At 36.4% G+C, this 22,251-nt stretch overlaps 1 protein-coding gene across 3 annotated transcripts in view; it reads right to left on the reverse strand.

Moving 5' to 3' along the window:
* Nucleotides 1-22,251, reverse strand: part of DNTT (DNA nucleotidylexotransferase) — a 140,661-nt gene that overhangs the window by 54,661 nt on the left and 63,749 nt on the right. For all 3 annotated transcript variants that reach the window (XM_077183041.1, XM_077183042.1, XM_054637628.2), the window contains 5 exons: nucleotides 19,126-19,300; nucleotides 12,621-12,743; nucleotides 4,756-4,926; nucleotides 3,397-3,468; nucleotides 622-745 (listed from right to left, as the gene is read on the reverse strand). In XM_077183041.1, the coding sequence (XP_077039156.1) occupies nucleotides 622-745; nucleotides 3,397-3,468; nucleotides 4,756-4,926; nucleotides 12,621-12,743; nucleotides 19,126-19,300 (665 nt within the window). The remainder of the gene's footprint in view (nucleotides 1-621; nucleotides 746-3,396; nucleotides 3,469-4,755; nucleotides 4,927-12,620; nucleotides 12,744-19,125; nucleotides 19,301-22,251) is intronic.

Here is a 22,251-nt window from a genome sequence, read left to right on the forward strand (position 1 = left end):
ATCTGATCCAAGGGAGCCTGAGGTGACAAATTTAATGCAAAATAAAGTTACATTATTTTAATGTCATATTATAGAATATGTTTTCCTTAATGTAACTAATTTCTTTGTTTAAATTAGTTCATTTATTTAGGGAAACAGTGTGAACACACAAAATCTGCAGGGAAGAAACATTATTCATGTGACCACATTTAACATTTTAAAGCTAAGATGTGCTAGGATTGTAGAAAAATTTTATAACTACTTTATTACAAGTCTACATTTATCAGTAAATTAGGGCTGCCTTGAGGGGGACAGATCTCCTCTGAAAAGTAGTTCTGGGCTTTCCCAGTTTTGTAATTTTTTCACAACCTGTGCAATAATGAACCATTAATAGTTTTGTGTATAAGAGATTTCATTTGGTATCTGTGCAAGCAATTTAAAAATATGCATATTCCTATGTTTTGAATGACACCATTTTTAATTAGGAGCTCAGCTGTTCCAAATATTTTCACCTAATAATTCAGTATTCACAAGACTGCAGCAAGAGAACAAATGTATAAGTGAGCTTTGCCTTCCCCTGTGACTCTGTTATCAAGTTCTTAGAGTACTGAGATACAAGTTTTTATGACACTCTCACCTTACCTGCTTTCTGCATTTTTGACAGCTTCAGGGTCTTGTCAGCTTTTATCTCTTCCACAGTTCGCAGACCCATTCTGTACCATTTCTCAGATGTCTTCACTCCCACTCCAAAGACTGAAGTAAATTGCTAAGGTCAGTAGAAAAACATTTCAGTGTTTTCTAAAGCAGCAGTGAATTAATAATAAGTAGCAACAACAAGGTTCCTCAGGCAAAGCAATGGGCAGAGTTAAGCCTACACTGAAGACAAATAGTGTGATACAAACCTATAGGCTTCCCTTCTTTGCATGACTACATTCAACAGAACTGTTTTTTTACATGGACAGTTCTCATTAACATGACATCCAAACAAAAATACAGCAGTAGTCCCAGCACCTTTATGTAATTTACTAAAATGTACACTTTTAACTGAGGTTTGAAATAAGTTTTTTTTTTTTACTCCATTTCTTAATAGAAATCAAACAGTGACAGTAGGTAACTTGATTCCCTGACACTGATGGGATAGAACGAGAGATGTCACAACTTTATATTCAGAATTTGACTGACATTATGGCTGTATGCACTACCAGCTCTCAAAACAAAAAAAAGGCAAAAAAAAACCCCAACCAACCAAACAAGAACCAAACAAAAAAAAGGCAAAAAAAGCAAAAAACCAAAATAAACAAAAAAACCCCACCCCAAAATAAAAACCAAAAACCCACACATCCCCGAACAAACCAAAAAACTGACACACAAAAAACAACCTAAAACACCCCAAAATCTAACAGTCCACCGGAAATTTTTGTGTGGTCATATTCCATCTATTACAAAGTAATGTTGTTCATTAAGTTATTACCCACAAAAGGATGTAAAGCAGAAGCTGTAAGCATGATTCACTGGGTTGCTATCTCACATGAACCCTGATATGAAAGAAGAGGGAAAACTTTCATGTTTGCCTAAAATCATGTTCTTTATGTTCAGTTTGTCAATACTGTAGCTCTCCACCTTGCGTTGTACTTCTATGGAATTCAATGAGCAGCTGTGTAAGACATTAATAACTACTCTTTTCCATTGAATCTACAACCTCTGAATCCCAAACATCCTAGCTTTATTTTGTGGTTTTGTGAATATATTAATTCCTTTGAAAAAATTAAGATCTTAAAGTGAAAACTTAAAATAATTGATAATATTAAATAGGAATTGCCCTACATTTTGTATATAATGTGTGAAATTACCTACTCTTTGTCTGAATCATGGGTGCTTATAAGAGGATATAATTTTTTAAATACTTTGATTGTTATCTCAATGTTTTTGCTAGTGATGAAATATTTTCAAAAGCATCTATTACTGGGTTATAAATTATTCTAGGAGACTTAATTAACACTGAGACAAAGAACTAAAGAAAAAGGATTCTATGTACCCAAAGCTTTAGGGGAAAAAACAAAATTGTGGTTTTTTCTTTCTGTACTTAGATCCATTGTTATTTAGCATGTTTTTAGATGCTAGAGATGCTGCCAGCAGTGCAGCACAAGTAACAGGGAGCCCATTTCTTTTCAGCTGGTGAAACACAGACTCACTCTTTGCGGCAGCCACTTCTGTAAGAAAGCAAACTGACCTCGTCAGTTCATGTCCCTACATCTAAAACATTGACTATAACTTAATTCAGTCATTTGATAACCATAGCCCTGGGGCCAGCAGTGATCTTTCAAGCCAATGATAAGTGAAGCAGCAGATACTAGGACTATGCTAAACAGGAAAATCTAAGAATTCGCTAATATGAGATTCTTCAAAAATCAGTGGAAACAACTGGTTACAACTAATTTAGACAAAATGTTGAGATGTATGCTCAGCTAAGAAGTGGAGCCGCCTAAGTTTGTTGTAATTTTTCATGTGAAACAAGGTATAAAGCATATTTGAGACAATTTGTCTCCTAATAGGTTTTTTCTAATCTCCAAGAGATTTTCTTAAACCCTGAAGATTTAATAGCTGTTCCTCAATCATGCTGTAATGCAATCGTGCATTAATAAGCAAGACTGCTTCTTGAATCCTGCTGTACATGTGAATTTACACCTCTTTTTGAATATCACTAGAGATGGCATCAACAGCTGTCACTGAACACCCTTCCATTGTAGGTCAGAGAGAATGGAAGAGCCCTTGGATAGCTGAAGCAAAAGTGAGTGATGACAGGGAGAATTAAACAACCCTTACTCTGTTTTAATTTTTCTGAAGACCGAGGGTAGCTATAGAGATCAAAAATGCAGATAAAATTTTTAAAAATGTTTGTTCATCTTGGATGCTTCCAATGGAGACTTCAATAAATATTTCAGTAATGGGAACTGCAGCATTTATGTGGTTTAGATTCCCTGCAACTATGAAATTGTGTGCATAAGGCTCTATAATGTGCCTAAGGAAGAAACAGCTCCAGTCCTCCTGCCTCATACACAAAAGAGAATTACAATAGATCTGAGTCATCTTCTTCATCTGGTATTTTCTTAATTCCAGAATAAAATGAAGTAATTTTAGAAGTATAAACAGATGCAGCAAAAATGAAACCAACATCACAGTAATTTGCATTACATCACTCAACAGCAACTATGTATACATCACATTAATTAAAAATAGAAAGATATTTCACATTATTCCTTGTCACTGTTTCTCAATATGCCTTTCTTTTTATTCAAGACCTATCCTTCTTTGTACTTGATATTGGTTTTCCCTTTATAATAACATTGATGGCTTTGTCCAAGTTCTACTAAAAGGAGGGAAATTTTTAACAGCACCAACAAAACTCAAAGGATTTACCTTAAATGCCTTGTATCGCTCATCATTTAACACTTCTTTAACTCTAGAACTCTCTCCTTCCTCAATAATCTCCTAAACAAAGAAAAATATTACTTATAAAAAAATTAAAAATCCATTTTAAGATCTTATTACAATTATAAGATTTAGTAAAATAATCTAAAATCAAGTTTTATCAATATTTATTAATCAATAAAAGAACCCCTAGCAAGCATATTGTTTTATTCCCTTAGGATCAAATTCTGCAACCCTTCTAAAGAAAGAAAATTGCTGAAGGATGAAGGAGAAACTGAAACCACAGAATGAATTTCACAGTCCTTATCTACTCATAAATTTACTCAAGGATGAAGTAGAAACTGGGACCATGGAATATATTTCACAGTACTTATTTGCTCATAAAGTCACAGCCAGAAAGCAGTTATTTATCACAAGCTATCAATGACTTGTCCTAAAAATTAGATTTCATTATTTGGTTATGTTTTCTACTCTCAAAAGTAAGACCATTGTATGAACAAATACATTTTTTCTGGAGCGTACATTTCTTTTAGTCTTTCTGATAAAAATTAAAAATAAAACTAACAAAGAAAACCACGAATAGCACCCCAATAAACCATCCTATTTTTTGTGGGATCACGATTGCAATCCCAGCCCCCACACAGCAGGTACTAAAAGCACTTCAGAGGGTGCATTCCTAACTGGGGGAATGGGGAAATGAGGAGCCAGAGCAAAGCAGAGCACTCAGCAATGACCCCTGAGCAGCTCCTGCTGGAACAGCAGCACTCGGAGATGTGGGTCCTGAAAAGGCTAAGAACTAAAGAAAAATGCAGGGAATACTCCAATTTCCAGTAGGAATGTAGAGTTCATCCATCACCAGGCTAAAAGGCTCTCCTATAACTATATATAACTTGCTATAACCTAGCAAGGTAAGATTTAGCATTAAAGTACTAAAATATTTACCACTTCTACAAAAAATATATTTCTAATAAAGCATTCAGGTGAGTGAAGTGATGTTGCCAAGGGCAGAAGTCACATGAACAAAACTATTAACAGTTTAACTGTTGCATCCAAATCAGAGTGAGCCCTTAGAAATTACATGCAAAGCTGATACTGCTTTATTTATTCCCTTGTATTTATTCACTTGTTACCCTCATTCCTAAGAGTGGGGGTTCCATGACAGAGCCTTGTGTTATGACAAAAGGTTTCAAAAAATAGTTTCATTCCTGGAAGCATAGCTAACACACTGTATTACAGGAAATGCAGAAGGTTTGTACACACACATAGATGTACCAGTGCTCCTCTCCATGACCTGGAAATGCTGACCTGTAAAAGAATCCATTGGCAGATAATTCAGAAGTACATTACCTCCATGATATCTCTGACTTGGTCTCCCATGCAGGGCAACCCTTGTATATCTTTCATTCTGGTTATTGAAAATGGAAGAGATTTCAGCAAAGAAGCTGCCCTTAAAAATTCCAGGCAGAATATTTCATTTTCTTTGAATTCATAATTCTCAGCCATTACCTCAAAGGCATCCTGGGACAGGGGGAGGTAGAGGGAAAAAAAAAAGTTAAAGTTTAATAAAAGCTTAAAATGCTCCTTAGAAAGATTACTTTGTATGCTAATTCAAGAATTACTCCTTTTCACTACATAGAAGAGATAGAGTTCATTAAAAAAAGCAGACCAGTTTTCTACCAACTTGAAGTTTTCCAGGTCTCATAAAAATAGTATTTTAGAGCCAAGCTTGAAAACCTTTTGTGAGGTTTGCCTTCTGTATTCTATGTGGATCTTATAAATCTGCATCAAATAGAGCCTTAATTTTTAGAATTATGCCCAACCATAAGTAATCCAGCATGTAACATCTGCATTTTCAATCACAACCAAATAGGAATCTGTGGCAGTACTGGAAACCACCTTCATTCTTTTTGAATATGTAGCCATGCTTCTACTTGGTAATTTAGGGAACAAATTCTCCTTTTCTTCATTTTTCAGATGTATAACTTTGCAAATAGAAACACATTTTCTTTATGGCTTGGTTTATTTAACATTGCACTCAAAAATACCTGAGGAATATCCATATAGTTGTTTTTTTTCCTAAATGATCCATATGAGGTCTATCTCCCTTCGAGAATATATTTAAAAATATTTATATTAATAGCAGAGAATTTTAGAATTAAATGCAGGGAACAGACCACAGTGGTGTAAAGGAATTTTGTTGCTGTTTGCCACTGTAGAGTCTCAGCTTTTGAGAGGAAACCAATGCTGCAAAACCATCTTCTTGATTAGAGTGCTCAAAAAGTCCTGGGATGTTTTTTCTCACTCCCAAAAGGCAGCTTCTCACATGCACATCTGAAGTGTTCTACACTGAATAATCAGCCTTAGTGATAATTGTGTCTGCATATCCCAGCACGAGCCCCGCTGCACAGAGGTGTCAGCCCCTTCCCCCTGCCAGAAGGGCGGCTCTCAGAAAAGCTGTGTCACCAGCACGACTGAAAAACACAATCACATGAAGCATTTCACTCAGAGGCTGTTGATAGGCAGGGAGAAAATATAATCAAAGCATTTTTATGATTCTAGCTTACATTTTTCAGTGTTTTCCTGCCTTTGTGAAGCTCATTAAGCTGTTTAAAATGAACAATTAAAGAGTATTGAATATTCATTATTCTCTGTGCAAAAAAAACACACTGCCTGCAAATGCTGCAACTAATTACAGGTGTCTTTTAACATAAAACTGCTTTTAACATTCTTTTTAATAAAACATTTCTTTACTAAAAAAAGACAGCAACTGGACTTGTCTATTAAACAGTATAGCTCATATTGAGTAATATTCTAGAGGGGAAAAGCATACAATAATATTATTTAATAAAAATCTACAATCTAATAGATCTCTGGTGAAGTGAACTTATGGTGATATAAAAAGGAAAGTTATTGACCATTTATTCTAAACTATTATATGTCTTACATGAAGCACCTTACCTTCACTTGATCAATCAGATCAATATTCAGATTACCTGTTTAAAAAGTACCAGTTTAAAAGGAAACTAAATTTCCAGAGATTTGCAGCACATGAGAATTTCATTATCTTCAGAGTACTCTGCAGGGTCTGCTCTAATTAAATATGCAACAGAGCTGGGCTACATTTCAGTTCTTTGGTTATTGAAAATTTTACTTCTGTCTCTGAAATTGTGGAATGTTTGTTGGTGAGACTTGGACTAGGCAAAAATGTGGGGTTTAAATGCACTTCCAGATTCCAGTGGATCAGATCCAAGACCCACTAAGATTTTGCTGAATTGTGTTAAAAATAAGAAAGGTGACAGATGTACACAGGAATTCTGATTCTCATTTAATATCTGGTATTTAAGAACTAATAAGATAAAATATCATTAATTTCATCAGCAAAGTTACCTGTAATCATCTTATATATGCAAAAAATGCAAACTCAAATACTATAAACACTAAAAATCACTCCTGTGAAACCAACAAAAAGTGCAAGGTTCTCAAATAATATATGAGAATGATTCTCAGAAAAAAATAATCAGTTAGACCATGCTACTTTCTGTCTGCTGAACAGCTGACCCAATAACATTCAGCCTGATTATCAGAGTACAAGTCATGCAGAAAAGCAAAACAAATTAATGGTCCTATGTGCTATTTCATACTATTCTCAACAACAATGTCAGATCTGGTCCATTGCTACTTGCAAAACAGTCTTTAATAAACTCAGTTTAAGACTCTGCTAGAAGTGAAATTATAAATATTACACAAAAAAAAACCCCCATATTTTAAATCTAATCTGTTTTGTAAAGAATTTAGTACAGCTTCATGGAGAGGGCACTTGACTTAAAGTTATGCCTACACTCACAACTTTGCTGCCAGCTTGGAAAACTGCTCCACACCTCCCTGCCATTGCTTCTCTACCATTCACTCTCTATTAGGACTGTGAACACTCCAGGGCTTGCATGCTTTCACAATGTGCTTGTACAGCATCTCTCATCAAAAAGGCTCCTACCTTACTTGAGTCAGCAAACATTACTGTAGCACAAATTAGCTAAAAGAGCCAAAGAGCTTAATAGCAAATTGTGACTAAAAACCCCCAAAATCTTACATGGTATGTGTTTGAGAACCTGTTATACTCAGAACAGCAATTTGAGTTAAATTGCTTTCCTTCTCAGTCACTCTTTTCTACTTGTTTATTTAGTAGGTTGCAAATCCAAAGGACAGGTCCTACGACTCATTACATCAGCATCATCAGTGTTTGATGATCATTCAAAAGCAACTAAAGTTTTAGAATGCAGCTTTCATTCAAATGATTTTCCTCTCTCTTCCACCTCTGTAAATCTCAATTTTGTATTTTGGTAGGAGGAGATCTCTGGCATGTGAATGACCTTTGTATAGGCTGAGAGAGAAACTAAATACTTCAGGTGCTTATTTCAAGAAGAATTAAGCAATTTAGGCCAACCTGCAATATTGACTGAAGTTACTTCCAAATAAATGAAATTACTCCTTTTTGTTCAGTCTGATTTTTTTGGTTTTGTATCTGGACTGAAAAGCCCAACACTTTCCCAGATGCTAAGATTTTATCATGTTATTTTACATCAGCTAGAAAAACAAAGGAGCTGAGAAGGTAACAAAAAAAGCATAATGTGCATGATCTCAAGGTCCCTGCATAAATGCCATTACAAGAAATAAACATATTAGTTCCAGTTGCTCCTCATATTAACGAACAATAACAAGTTCATTTCTTGAAACAGAGAGAAATTCATGAGAATTTTTAATATTATTCCACATTATGTAAAAGAAAACAATACAAATGTGAAAAAGGTCTGCTGACACAGCACAGAAATGCAGTTAGAGTGTTAATCACAAAACAATGACCTGCATGATAGATACATTGAGTAATAAGAAATATAAAATACATATATATTACATACATTAATATAGTCAAAGAAAGCAACATAGATTGATGTATCGCACAAATTCAAACTGCTGAAAAGTAAAGATGCCTTTGTACTCTGTATTTTACAAAGCACCTTCCCATTTATCTTAAAAATCTGAACACATATTTACTCCTTAGACCAAACAATCGATTATTTTTGAATAGGCATACAGTTTGCACAAATTCACATCATAATTCATAGGTGCAGTCTGCAGATTTTTACTGAAGCAAGCTGTGTCAGTGGGACACTACATGTTATTAAGAGTGTCCATTCAGTTAGTGGTTTTCTACTACACAGCTCCCAAGTTCACTATAAAACTGAAATTGAGGATCTTCTGAGGTATGTTTTAAAATGAACTAATAATAATAATAATAATAATAATAATAATAATAATAATAATAATAATAATAATAATAATAATAACTGCTTGAGCCATTGGCATAACTGATACATTCTTCAGTAGATACAAAAGAAGAAAGAAATATTTCTTTTTTATTTTTCTCTAACGTAGTGGAAAGGAAACCAGGCATCTTTCCCGTGCTAAACATCCACATTCTCATTACCATGAGTAACAGCCAAAGCAAAGTAACATCCAGTAGCATTAGCAATAAGCCTCAGAATCACAGAACCATTTGCCTCTGACTTAATTAGTTTCTTCTGTAAGAATTAAATTGCATTTTCCTCACAGAAGAATGTCTTTCTGAATTTTATTGCAGTCTGATATTAGTATTCAAATCCAACAACCCCTCCTGGGCACAGCAGAATGACTCCTTTTATTTTAGCACAAGAAAACACAATGCAGCCTCCAAGTGTATATTTTCAGTGGGAGAGGGAAGATAGCTACAAATAAGCCAGAGAACAATACTGGAGCATTATATTCCATAAGAACGTTCATATTTAAGACAAACATAAAGGAAACTTGCTAAGGTACAGACACTACTCAAAGGCTCTGCTCTTTTGTTTTGCAGTTTTGCCCATCTGAGCAGCCAGAGCTCACCTGTGAGTAGGGAGATGTGTTCAGGGTGTGACCAGCCAGGCCAGCAAAGCCCCAGTAGGGGTTCCCAGCCTGCCTACCCCCAGGCCAGGGGACACTGGGGCCCAAAGACTGCACAGAGACCGAGTCTGAAGCAGTTGCATCTTCACCCCATCAACTGAACCATGGTTCCACCCTCTACTCCTTGGCATCTGACATTTGTAGTGTATTCTTCACACCACAAGCCTTACTACACAACAGCTCAGAAATTATTTGACTGGGACTTGCCCCATACTGAATGCAATAACAAAACCTTGACATCTGCAATTTATGTCAACCCTTCTGTAGCTTCTTCCATGTGTAAAACTGGTTTGTTGTAACTTTCTGCAAGATATTTTCTGTTTATTACAACAGACAGGAAACATGAGACATTTGAACATTGAAATTGCACCTAGTATATTAAACCACCAGTTTTTCCTCATGAGCTGTCATCAAATATCTCTACTACTTTTTTTAATTAGTCCTTCCTGATGAAATATATGCAGAACAGGACTCAAGATTAAAAAGGGTCACTAATTATCAATTTCTTCAGAAATCAAGTCCCCTAAAGTGCCTCTCCCAAGAAAACAGGACGTATAAATCCTGCTGCACCCACATTGCTGCCTATTAGTGTCTGTTCCAATGTAATTACTACCCTTTCTCAAACACAACTCCTACTTATTTGAAAGGGGAACTGGATACAACATCTCAGGGCAAAGTCCAGTAAAAGGAAGAATCCAAGAACTCATCGAAGAATGCATTAGCAAATAATAGGTTTGTACCCCTGTTATGGGCATGATCAGAAGACAAGCTAACCAAAGAAAACAGAAAATCTGCAAGAAAAGGGAACAAGCCTGACCCACAGAATAAGGTTGTTATAACAAAATGCTACCATGAGCACATAACTCAAGATGGTTTGGACCCAATTTTCAGGATGTATGGTATTGACCCAAGGAAAATCTGTCATTTAATGGTTGGCTGCCCACAGCATGCACAAGTGAATTACACCAATGCTTCAGTGCATTTGCTAAGTGCTTACACTGAGAAATCTGTTGGAATGCTTTTATTTGAATACGTGAATTAAAGGATTAATACAAGGCCAACAAAACAACAGCAAATCTAAAAATCAGGCTCCTGTGACATTAGGCAGACCAACTGGCAGTTCTCCAAGGCATGGGCCAGTTCTGGCAGCCCATAAACACCCAACTCTTCAGCTGTCATTGCCAGGTTTGGCTGTGAGGAATAAGGGCAACAGCCCTGAGGAGTTCCATTACAGCTGTCAACAATGCTGATTCTAGACAGATTCATAAACTTGCCCAGTTCCACCTCCAGAAACAAAACACAGCATGAACTCTGAGAAGTTACTCTCAAAATATGTTGAAGATGAAAAACTGACATCTTTGTCACCAGAAAACCCAGTGTCTACCCAGAAATGTTTGATATATAGGGTAACAGAAGGGAATCTCAGTACTCCCATCATCAAACTGCCCCACTTCTAATCTGTTCAGCTAAATTCACTCAAGCTGTACGTTGACATTAAGACTGCTGTACTGATAAACCTGGAAGTAATTTAGGGACTGCCTCTGTGAAACACAAGTATAACAGAAACCACTCTAAGAATGTGGTCTAAATGCTAATGACGATTAAAGCAACAACTTTGTGCCTTCTGGGAGCAACCATTTTACTTTGCCATTATCCGCCACATTCCTTTTAATTTTTTACCTTTAGAATGTCTGACAAAATGTTGTAATATAGAAAATTCATCAAAGAGCCAGGTGCCACATTCTACTGTTTTCAGGAAGTGTAGAACTAAGACACTTACTTCCTATTTCTCCAAGAAGTTTGTTATTTTACATAATGTTTCAGTCATACTATGTTTGGTCTGACATTTCCCCTACAGCAGCTTGTATTTGATATTTATAAACAGTGAAAAAGAACTGCTGCTTTCAAGAGGTTAAATGGTTGCAATCACAGCCCTTTTTTTCTAGCAGGAGGTAGGGAAATGCAGCCATTTCAAAAGCAGCAGTTTTGGGAATATTCGTAACACTGGGGTTGGCAGGGACCTCAGGAGGTCTCTAGTCCAACCTCAGGCTCAAAACAGGGTCAAAATTCAATTCCCATCATGTTGCTCAAAAGGGGCTTTTTGTAAATAAGCAAACAGTTTAACCTACTTGGCTACCATAAATAGTAGCATATATTTGATGTAATTGCTGATTATTTCAAAGCATAACTACAAGCCAAATTTTAGGTTGTTTAATTTTGAACTGTGCATTCCCAGATCAAGACATTTTTGAGTTCCTTGTAGGTTTATCTTTAGTTCTGAATACCCAAAGGTTTTAGTATTTATCTTGGAAAGGGTTTATATTCACCAATAACTGGTATCTGTTGCTATTCTTTTTATATGAACCTTACAAATAATATTTTCTTGAAGTATTTGTATGTATTTACACAAACACACAAGTAGAATCATAAAAATCATAAATAATAACAAAACACATAATAAAGCTTTAGTTTGATGTTATAGTTGAAACATATGCATGTAACTATGCCAGATATAGTTAGACTGCACTACATTAGAGTCTCTGAGAAATGTTTCCTTTTGAATAGTGGCCACTGAGTATTTAGAGCCAGGAGGACCCATTAAGTACAAGAACTCCAGAGGAATTTAGACCCAAGGACTCAGACCCTTCATACCCTCTGAAATGTGCAATGTTATGGGCATTAACTAGGATATATGACAGTCTCCAAGATTTCTGCTTTAGTAGACAATTCAAAGGGGGTTTTGTGATGTCAAAGTAATTAACATGCAGTCTGTTTTCATAATTGCTCAGCTGTGAAAATCTGAAGTATAGTACCGAACTTTGAAGAACTGAACTTGGGCAAACCAAAAGGCAGCACAGCAACTGTGGAGAACCTTGGATTCACCTAAACCCAACTTGGTTTATCATACTTCCAGTTTGTCAAATAAGACTGTGATGAAAGGCTAAAAGACATTTTTGGAATGTTATTCTATCATTTGTTTTAAAAATTCATGTGTTTACAAGCTGTTAATGTATTTAAAGATCCACTGTGTTAAGCTTTCAGCAATACTTAAGAGGATGCAATTAAGCTTGCACTCAATTTTAATTTAAGTTTGGCAGATTTATAACTTTTTAAATTGTTGTTATGTTGCCTGTTTACTCATGAATTTGCTGAGGGTGCCACAGAAAATACTGAGGCAAGTATTCTAGTAATTATTCTAATTATACTAGTTTTTATTTTATAGATAGAATAAATATTACCGTGAATTTCTTGTTGTAGTTATTTAAAGTTGTCTTCCTCTGGCATGAATACTGAGATATTTTTGTTGCAATAAATGCTGGCATTTCCAATTCAGGTGTATTCAGAGGAGATTGGGATTGCTCCTAACAAGGGTAAAAAAAAATAATAGTTAGTGACACACATGGCAAATAGCTTAAAATTTAAAAAAAGTACATTTCATGAGCCCAAAACACAAACCATTGAAGACCAGACAAGAAAATAATAATGCTCCTGTCATCCTGCTATGAAAAACAGGTGATTTCACATTGGCTGGACTGACAGTACAGTTTATCTGGTGATTACTGGGATTTTTGCTTTTCTGCAGTAAGTTCTTGCAGGGAGTTTTCAATGGCACTGTCATTTTAAAAAAAAGTTCTTTCTAAATGATCTGTGTCTCTACTACTCTCACTACCACAGTAAGTTTGAAAAACTACAAAACTTAAAGAGCAGATAAGCTCTAAAACACAGAGTTTTCACAGAAAACACTAGATTATTCAATACAAGATTAGGGATATTAGACCAAAGGGAAATGTTCTATTGACTTTTTCTGTCTGTAGATAAATTCAGTAGCGGGGGGAAAATTTTTGTATTAATTGGAAATCAAGTTTTCTTCCCTCTTGCAGGTAAAATGATAGAAAACTTTTTCTTTTGGATTTAATTCATCCAGCTAAGTGTTTAATTTTGGAGTCATTTTAGAGTGAAGGAAACTTTTATAAACAGCTACAGAAGAGTAATCACCGTCCTTTATTCACTCAACAGCCAGCTGGTAATGTGGTTGCTCCCTTAGCCAATTCTCATAGATGCTGATCCAATCCAGGCATCATTTTTACACATTCACCAAAGCAGGGAAAAGGAGAATGGGCATCCAAGACTTGAAAGGGCATTTCCCAATCTCCAGGGAAATGCTCATTCACTTTTCACCTAATTTTGCTCCATGCAAAATAGACCAAGGTCGTACAGGTCTGTGGGCAACCCACCCCTGAAAGATGGGAATTCTCCTGAAGGGCAGGATTCAGAGTCATGTCCCCCCTGGCAAAAGAGAGCACAAGTCCTCAACATGTGAATGTCCTGACTAGGAGGCACCTAGAAAAAGGCAAACTCACACTGGTTTTCTGCTGCTTCAAATCTTATAATATCCAGTCCTTCAAATCTTTCACTTTCTTTAATGTGCCAAAATCTGAAATACTTCAGAAACATGCAGAACCTTCAGCAGTCCCCTGTATTTTTTGGTCTTGGTCCTTTTGCTTGAAAATTTTTGGCAGATGTGTCAAAAACTTATTCCATTGCACTATCCAAAAACTTATTCCATTGCACTTCCCCCACAGGGAAAGGGTTCAACAATTACAATAAAAAATGTCATGAAAATACATAAAAGAATTTTCACACCAAAAATGGAATAATAAGCCCTTTTTTCCCTCTATCCGATCACACAAAGGCTAGCAAACCTACAAGCATGTGTGTATCTTCATAACCACCCCCCCAATTAGCATTTCATGCTAAATTGCCTTTGTATTTGATAAAAAAAAGTTAAATAACAGTATTCACACACACACACAAAAAGGTATTTGCTTGCACAACTGAAGGAGCAGTGAATTATATGGTGGTTTTCATAGCATGCCCTGAAAGGAAGAAAGCAATTTTAAGTCTAAAACCAGTCTTGGGAATAACCAAAATGGGTTTCAGTCAGGACAGCAACACAACTCATCCATTTCTGCACACATTCATGAATTATATTTTAAAATTGATTTTAAATCATATAAACTATGATTGATTAGTGCTAATATACTGCTTGAAATGATAGTGCCAGCTGCAAAGACTGTGAACAAACAGAATGTTCCTGAATAGAATATAAAATAAGCTGTTACCTTCTCTAGGACACACACACACAAAGAACAAGAGCCCTACATGCAGCATCAGCTGCTACTGTGGAGGAGGGCAAAACTAACACAGAGAATCTGTGCATTTAAGAGTGTGATAGACTGGACTCAAACATCCTATTCCTGCCTTAGTAGAGATATTTGAGCATTTTCCTTAATCAGTAAGAGTTATACATTTAGTTAACTGGCCTTGATTCTTTATAAGAACAGAAGAAATTCTGGATAGAAATGAACAGGAAAAACATCTGGCAAACAATGTTTACTACAGTCTGATTTGCAGGGAATATTATAATGCCTGCATGGGAACTACAGAAATGATCTATCAGCAGCAGAACATGAGCTGAATTGATACTGGTCGAATTGATATTTGGTGGGAAAACTAGATGGGAAAAAAAATGTTTGGACAGATTACAGGATAAACCTAAACTTCCATCAAGAGCAATTACAGTGCAGAACAAGGAATCCTGGAAACTCATTAGACCAAAAATAATTTCTAGTACTGGGGAGAAACAACTAAAGATAAGAGAAAAATGGAAAAATATAAGCATTAAAAATTCCTTTTTTTTTTTAGAAAACTCTACATTAGAATGAATTTGCAGTACACTGCACAGGGGCAACCACTGAAAAATACCTAAATGTGTAGGCTACTTAATCACTAGAGCTAGTCAGAGTTTCTACCCCACATCCAGGCTGCAGTGAATGTCACTTGCTATTCTTTCACAGTGACATTTTCCACATGGCATAAGCAGGAGAAACAGCCTTTACCACTAGCATCAATTTGTAAAGCAGACAGACTTGGTTGCAGAATTAATATTGTGGGGGACTACTTTGCTCTTTGTCAAATTATTTTTTAACACACCAAGAAGTTTAATGACACAGGGAAATAACAGGGAGAAAATGAAGCAGCAGTGAATGAAGTGCACAGAGACAAGCAGCCAGCAGCTCAGTAAAGCCCAGGCAGCATTGACCAAATAATAAAGTCCTCTGATATCCAGCATTTTATGAAGAGAAGGCAGACAGTTTATAAGTTTCATTTTTATTTCCTGAGAAACTCAGACTGTCAGGATGAAGGATTTCTTCCATTACTTACAGCCTCTCTCTTTCACAATGAAACAGAGTGAGATGCTTCAGAAAATGTTAAATATGCTTCCTGACACATGATAAGACAAAAGATCAAAAGATGGTACTTTCTTTCCCTAACGTGGAGAAAAATCCTTTCTTCAAATAAATAAATCTCTTTTCCTTTCTAGGAAAAAACAAACAAACAAAAACTAATTAGCTAACAACTTCTGGGTTCTGACTGAGGAAAAGGCAGAAGAGATGCAGTTACAGCACAGTTCTTGAGGCTGCTGAGTGTGCAGCAACCCTTAAGGATCTCTTCCTCTCTTTTTACCTCTCTGAACACCTCCCCTCTGCCTCTTTCTCTTCCATAACCCAGGAAGCATCAGTAGTTTCTGGCATGTGGAGATGCCCTTATGCACCCATGAATGTCCATGTCCTGCTATTGTCAAGGATATCCTCCTGCTTGTGCTAGGAAAGGTGTCTCTGCACGAGGGCTGACCTTTGTCACAGAAATATTCTGCTTCCCTTTCAAGGCAGATATTTGGCTACCATATTTCCAAAGCTTATTAAACTAAATGATGGCTACTAACCCTAAAAGTCAACTGTGACTGAATGAATCAATAATAATTCTGTCCATCTTAAATCTGGTCAACCAACCTTTCATTCTCTATAAATCACTGACATCAGAGCATCTCTTGGATCATCACCACCACAGAAAGATGTACTTTAATGACAATTGTAATTAGGATGTTAGCTAATGGTCTGTAACTCTGACTTTATTCCCCTTGTTTTGCATGAAGAAGGGCATTTCTTGTTACTAATGCAGTAAAACAAATGTCCTGAATGAGGAGTAACCTTCCAAATACTGTAGGATCTGAAAGACAAAATCTTACTGCTATTGATATTAATGGGAATTTGACCACAAAACTACATGGGGACAAGATTTCACCCAAAACATTCCCCCACTGCAATCCATTCCTTTTACTTCAAAACCTTAATGATCTAGCTTGAGTTCAAGGTTTGTTAATTCACTTTCATTTCACATTTTACAAGTCTGACATAACGAACCAAATTTGTCTTCAGTGAAATTCCAATTAAATTACATTATGTATGAGTTCGGTCTAGTACTTAAAAAGAAAATTAACCTTTACTTCAATCTTCCCTCATTTCTTAAGGCAGAAAAAAGAATTAGCATGGTGACACTGCAACAATAAAATTATCTTAAAATTTGCTACACTCCTAGAATTCTTCTTTTCTCCTTGTTTTCTTTACAAAATGTTTATTACTTCAGAGCAACTATATAATTAAGATTGGTTTTATAAGCTTTAAAAATACCAGTATAGCTGTCACTGGCTTCCTTATTGTGCTCTACATTTATTAGCATGAAATCTTTATGTTTCAATAAAAACATAAGCTTTTACTTGCAGAGCCAGTCTCACAGTATAATTATGATCTCCTTTTTCAGAAGTTAATGCTACACCAATATTCCAAAAGGAGTTTTATATAAAACTAAGGCAGTTTCATTGACTTAAAAAGACTTCTTGTTGACCTAAAAAAAAATTGGAGGAATTTTGGAGGAAAACAAAGGTGTTTCTAGACTTGAAAAGGAAACCAAATTATAAAATCACATTTTCTGAGCTATCTGAATCTATAGGTGTGCTCATATTGCCAAAATTAAGAATGCACATAAAAGGTAATTTGTTTTACTTTTAATGCTGATGGGAAACTCTCAGGAAGGCTCACAGGATTTTGTTCATGATTTTGATGCATTACTTGTTTAGAGAACTTCTCTGCATTCCCTGTATTTATATTTTTGTGGCCTGTAACATAAAATAAAGCAAAAGTTACAAGGCTTCCTTTTGTATTTTTTTCTTTTTGTATTAATTTCCTTTGTCTATTCTCCCTCCAGCAGATTCACTGAAAAATGTTATAAATTTATTGCAAAAATATATCCTTGGAAGGATTTCAAATATAAACACACATTCTGTCATGGAATCATGCTGAGCCTGAGAGCGACAGCTCCATCTGGTGTATTCGCTTCCCCCTCCCCCCAACCCAAACTGTTATTAAACAGTAATTCTTGTATGTAAAAACCTGGAAAATATTTTCTGGCAAGAAAAATGCAATATGAGTGGGAAAAAAAATAATCAGCTACAGTTTTTTTTCTTGGGAAAGGATGGTATTTATGAATCATCCTTCATAATCTAAATACCAAAATGATGAAGCAGCAAACAGAGCAATGTTGCTGTTAAATATTCAGGCATTCTGTGCCTCAGAGGAGGGCACATGCTGCACATCCTTCCCTGGTCCCAGTGTGGTCACACAGAGCCTAATCCAGACCCTCAGGAATCAGCAGGAATCCTTCACTTTAGAGAGCTTCAGAGCAGACTTGTAGTTCTCTTCACATATGAATAAATTTCTTTGCTGGTGCACATGAAACCCATCACCATGAGGCTCGGGTGGGTGCAGGAGGAGGGGACAGCTCCATTCCAGCTGCACTGCTGGGCCTATTTCATGGCTCAGTGGCACAAGCTGGGCACAGCACACCTGGCATCCCCACCAATCCCCCACCACTCAGAGTCTGTGCCAAGATATTGAGTACCACTGCTCCTGACTGTGCTCCAATCTGAGAAATTAGCAGGTAATTCATCAGATATAGATCAGAGGAAAACATCATTATCCATTGCTTCAAGGTCAAACACCATGCATCAAATCATCAACCAGCCATTTTCAACATCCTCTGACTAACAGCTTCCATTGAGAGATAATAGAATATAATAAAACTTAGCACAATTACTTGATGGTGCCAAGTCTGTAAACACATGTCCACAGACTACATCAGTCTTCTTTTCACAGGTCCTTCAAGGGCCCAGCTGTTACCTGATCACCCTGCAACAGTAAAAGTTGTAATATTTTTGCATTGTTTACCTCATTGATGGATATAGCAGAGGAGTTGGGGCTGTTCAGCCCCTTAAGGCTTCAGGAAGGCCTAACAGCAGCCTTCCAGTAATTTAAGGCGCTGCTAGAGAGCTGGAGAGAGAATTTCTTACAAAGGGACAGTGAGAAGACAGGGTGTAATGGCTTTACACTGGCAGAGGAGAAATTTTGAATCAGAATACAGAAATTCTTTTCTGTGAGGATGTTGAGGCACTAGAACAGGTTGTCCAGAGAAGCTGTGGCTGGCCTGGAAGTGTTCAAGGCCAGGTTGAATGGGACTTTGAGCAACCTGATCTAGTGGAAGGCATCCCTGTCCATGGCAAGGAAGTGGGAGCTGGATGATCTCTAAAGTCCCTTCCAGCCCAAACCATTCTGTAATTCTGTATTTACCAGTTTGCACCCTGTGATGAAACAGTAATAACCAGACACTGATAAAGAAGGCACAGAAAGTGCTTCTACTCTATTGAATCTGTGTGTATTACTCATAAATTTCACAGAAAAAAAATTAAAAATAATAACACAATTATATCTGTATTCAGTTAAAAAATAAATACGATCACAGCCATTCATTCTGGCTATCACTGCACTCACATTGCAGGATCTGTCTTACCATGAGACGATACTTCACTTCTGAATCAACTGGTCTTCCTGCCTCCATGCAGGCTGTGAACCAGGAGATGTCCAGCAGCTCAAACCTAGAGCTGTCACCCACAGCCTGTCCCTTCAGCCAGTCCAGCACCTCCAGGTAAGAGTTGTTCTCAGCCACAATATGAGTGACTGAATCACTGTCAAGAAGTACACAAAAAGTTTTCTTTTTTTTTTTCACTGAATCAACTGTACACAGATACAAAGATGTTATTTCTGTATTTACTTACCATCCACTTCCTGACAATTGTAGTGTATATTGTACTTTAGGATGTGGGAAGCACTGAAGTTTTCATATCACCATATATTTATTCTAGTCACTGACTCTGCCTTGAGGAAAGACTGTAGTCTGACAGCTTCTGTAAGTGCAGCATTTTCTTTCTTGAAGGATCATTTACCTTCCATAGACACTAACCTAATACACATTCTTTGCAATTCTGAAAATATTTTGCTTACACAAGCAGTACCTTAATTAAAAGGCTGCTTGACAATACCTCTTGACAAGAGGTTGTTTGACAGCCTCTTCCAAATATTCCTCATCAACGAGTTAAAGCTTTGCAACATTAAGAAGTCAGTTAACAATAATTATTTAAAACTTTACAGCCAGTAATATCTATTAGGATACTGAAGTTTTCTGTACTTGTATGAAGCTGTTTATTACATATGGCACTGCCAAATATTCATGAATTAAATCGTATGAACTACATGCTCCATATAAAGGCCATTTCCTTGCTGCTAAGTCAGTACAACAAAACTGATGGATTAGTGAATACAAAATTTACAGCTTGAATTGTTATTCAATACATTATATGGTGTACATTGCCTAAAAATACAATAGCACAAATGCTATTGCAGTAAATTTCAGTTGTTGTACAAGAACAACATTGGAAAGGATCACCTGATTAAAAGGTGATCCTTTTAAAGATTAAAAAGAGACACTTCTGTACCTATCATATAAAAATAATGGACAGGGACAAAGCTTTGTTTCAAGAAAAGATTACGTGCATACTTAGGATGATCTGTAAGTTTCTGTCTGGCCTGCTATGTTTCTCAGCAAGTTGGAAAAAATACAGATTTGGTAGGAAATTTTGAATGATTCTGAGTGCTCCTGCTCCCTATGCATCCCACAAGGGTGCTGTCACCCCCACAAAAAAACATGAGAGAAAGGAGAAAATTCTTCATTTCCATCAGCTTGTAGAATTAAGTATCTAGAAAATATAGTCCAACATTCATTTCTATCAGGCAATAGATTCCTAAACTCCTTGCAGGAAAGGCACAGACAGGCAGTGTCACTATTTGACACTATTTTTACAAAAGGAAGCTAGAGATGGAACATAAATTGTCTTAATGGCAGCCAAATCCCCATTTGGAAGTCTGTGACTTTCTGGTAGCCCATGATGGTGACAGCCTTCTGCATATACAGTAAATTTCCAATGGAGGAGCTGACAGATTGCTCTGCAAGCCCTCTGCAAGAGCTGGAGAAGTGGAGCCATCAGCCTGTCAAAGCAGAGAGGACACCACTGGTGGCAATCACTGGTTAGCATGGACTTCAAAACATGCTCCTGTTAAAGGCAGACTGCACACTTCAAAGCAAATTACCTTCAAGAAAACCAAGAAAATCCCTTGGCCCATCTCTGTGATCCTTATTCAAATGAGTGATCACCAGTTTCATTAAGTCATGAAATCACAATGACAAATACTGGAATTGCTCCATAAAAAATTGTTACCAAATAACTCTCCAATGCAATAAACATACTGTATTTTGGAACTATAAGAAAGGTACTGAAAGGACTGTACTTCAGAAATGTGTGTCATGCTATAGCACAATTTTTTTTCTCTCCATGTAGTGGAACTTGGAGAGCAGAGTCCATCGAAAAAGAATGAATCACATTTTTTTTCTAAAAGATTACAAACACAGATTAAGTGAATCCCCATGAAACACTGTTGGGTTTATTATTATTTAACCCTGCTAGGTCCTACTTTAATTAAACTGTCACATCTTTATATCTGAGTTAAAAAACCCAAACAGTTAGAGACATAGAACTTCTGCTTCCTGTGGTTTATTTCACTTCATATAAAATATTCATATGTCATGTATTTGTACCAAGCTGCAGAGCTGGGAACTTTGCCATAACTATGCACACAGCAGCAGTTTAGCTGCTGTGCTCCAGTTTCCTCTCATACCAGTACAGCTGTGCTATTTTCTTGGCACAGAACATAACAAATTTAACATTTCCTCTGTCATTTTCAAAAGCAAAAATCAACAGTTAAATAGTTTTGTTTTATCCAGTAGCAGCTACGCTGAAATTAAACATAACACCTGCCTCATAAAACTTACAGGAAGTCTAAATATTGGCAATAAATACCCATGTGTCAAAGCAGCCCAGATAAAGCATTTACTCTACAGATTATTAACGTAGGGTCCAGAACAGCACTCTTCATTTCTTTTTTCCCCAAGAACTCGATTAGTTTTGTATCAGATGCTAATTGCTTACTTCTGTTCAATATCTGCTTTAATCTTGCTTTATAAATTATTTTACCCTCCCTTCTTCCTCAGACTATCAAAGTTGATGGGGTTGAAAAGAAGACTGTAGAAATACACTTTTGTAGGGTTGTACACTCCAGAGACAGACCCAGAGATGTGATCAATACTTGGTTTTCCTCCAGCTTTTCAGAGAACCTATATAATGATGCAGCTTTTGGAAAACTGCATAATGACATAACCAGCACTTATGTAAAGCCCTGTTTGGAGGAAGGCTTCCTTCTGAATGAGCTGGTTTGCTGAAACCAGAAAAACCTGAATCTGGAGTGTGTTTCCACTCTCAAATGCCACATCTGTGGTATTTTACTCCTAAGATTTTTCTCCAGTGCTCTTCCAGATTGTACCAAAGCAAAAGCCATAATTTTGAGACCCATATTAGGGTAAAAAAGTTAAATACTATAATACCAGAGATGATGTAGACAAATGTCCCCCTCAACCCATCACATTTCCATTCCTGTACATTTAACCTTTTTCGTTTTCAAAATTGGCCATTAAATTTAGCTTAATCTTAACCTGACTTCAAAGAGGAAATAAACAATGAGTGATTCA

The sequence above is a fragment of the Agelaius phoeniceus genome, chromosome 9 (genome assembly GCF_051311805.1).
Source record: "Agelaius phoeniceus isolate bAgePho1 chromosome 9, bAgePho1.hap1, whole genome shotgun sequence".
Taxonomy (NCBI): Eukaryota; Metazoa; Chordata; class Aves; order Passeriformes; family Icteridae; genus Agelaius; species Agelaius phoeniceus.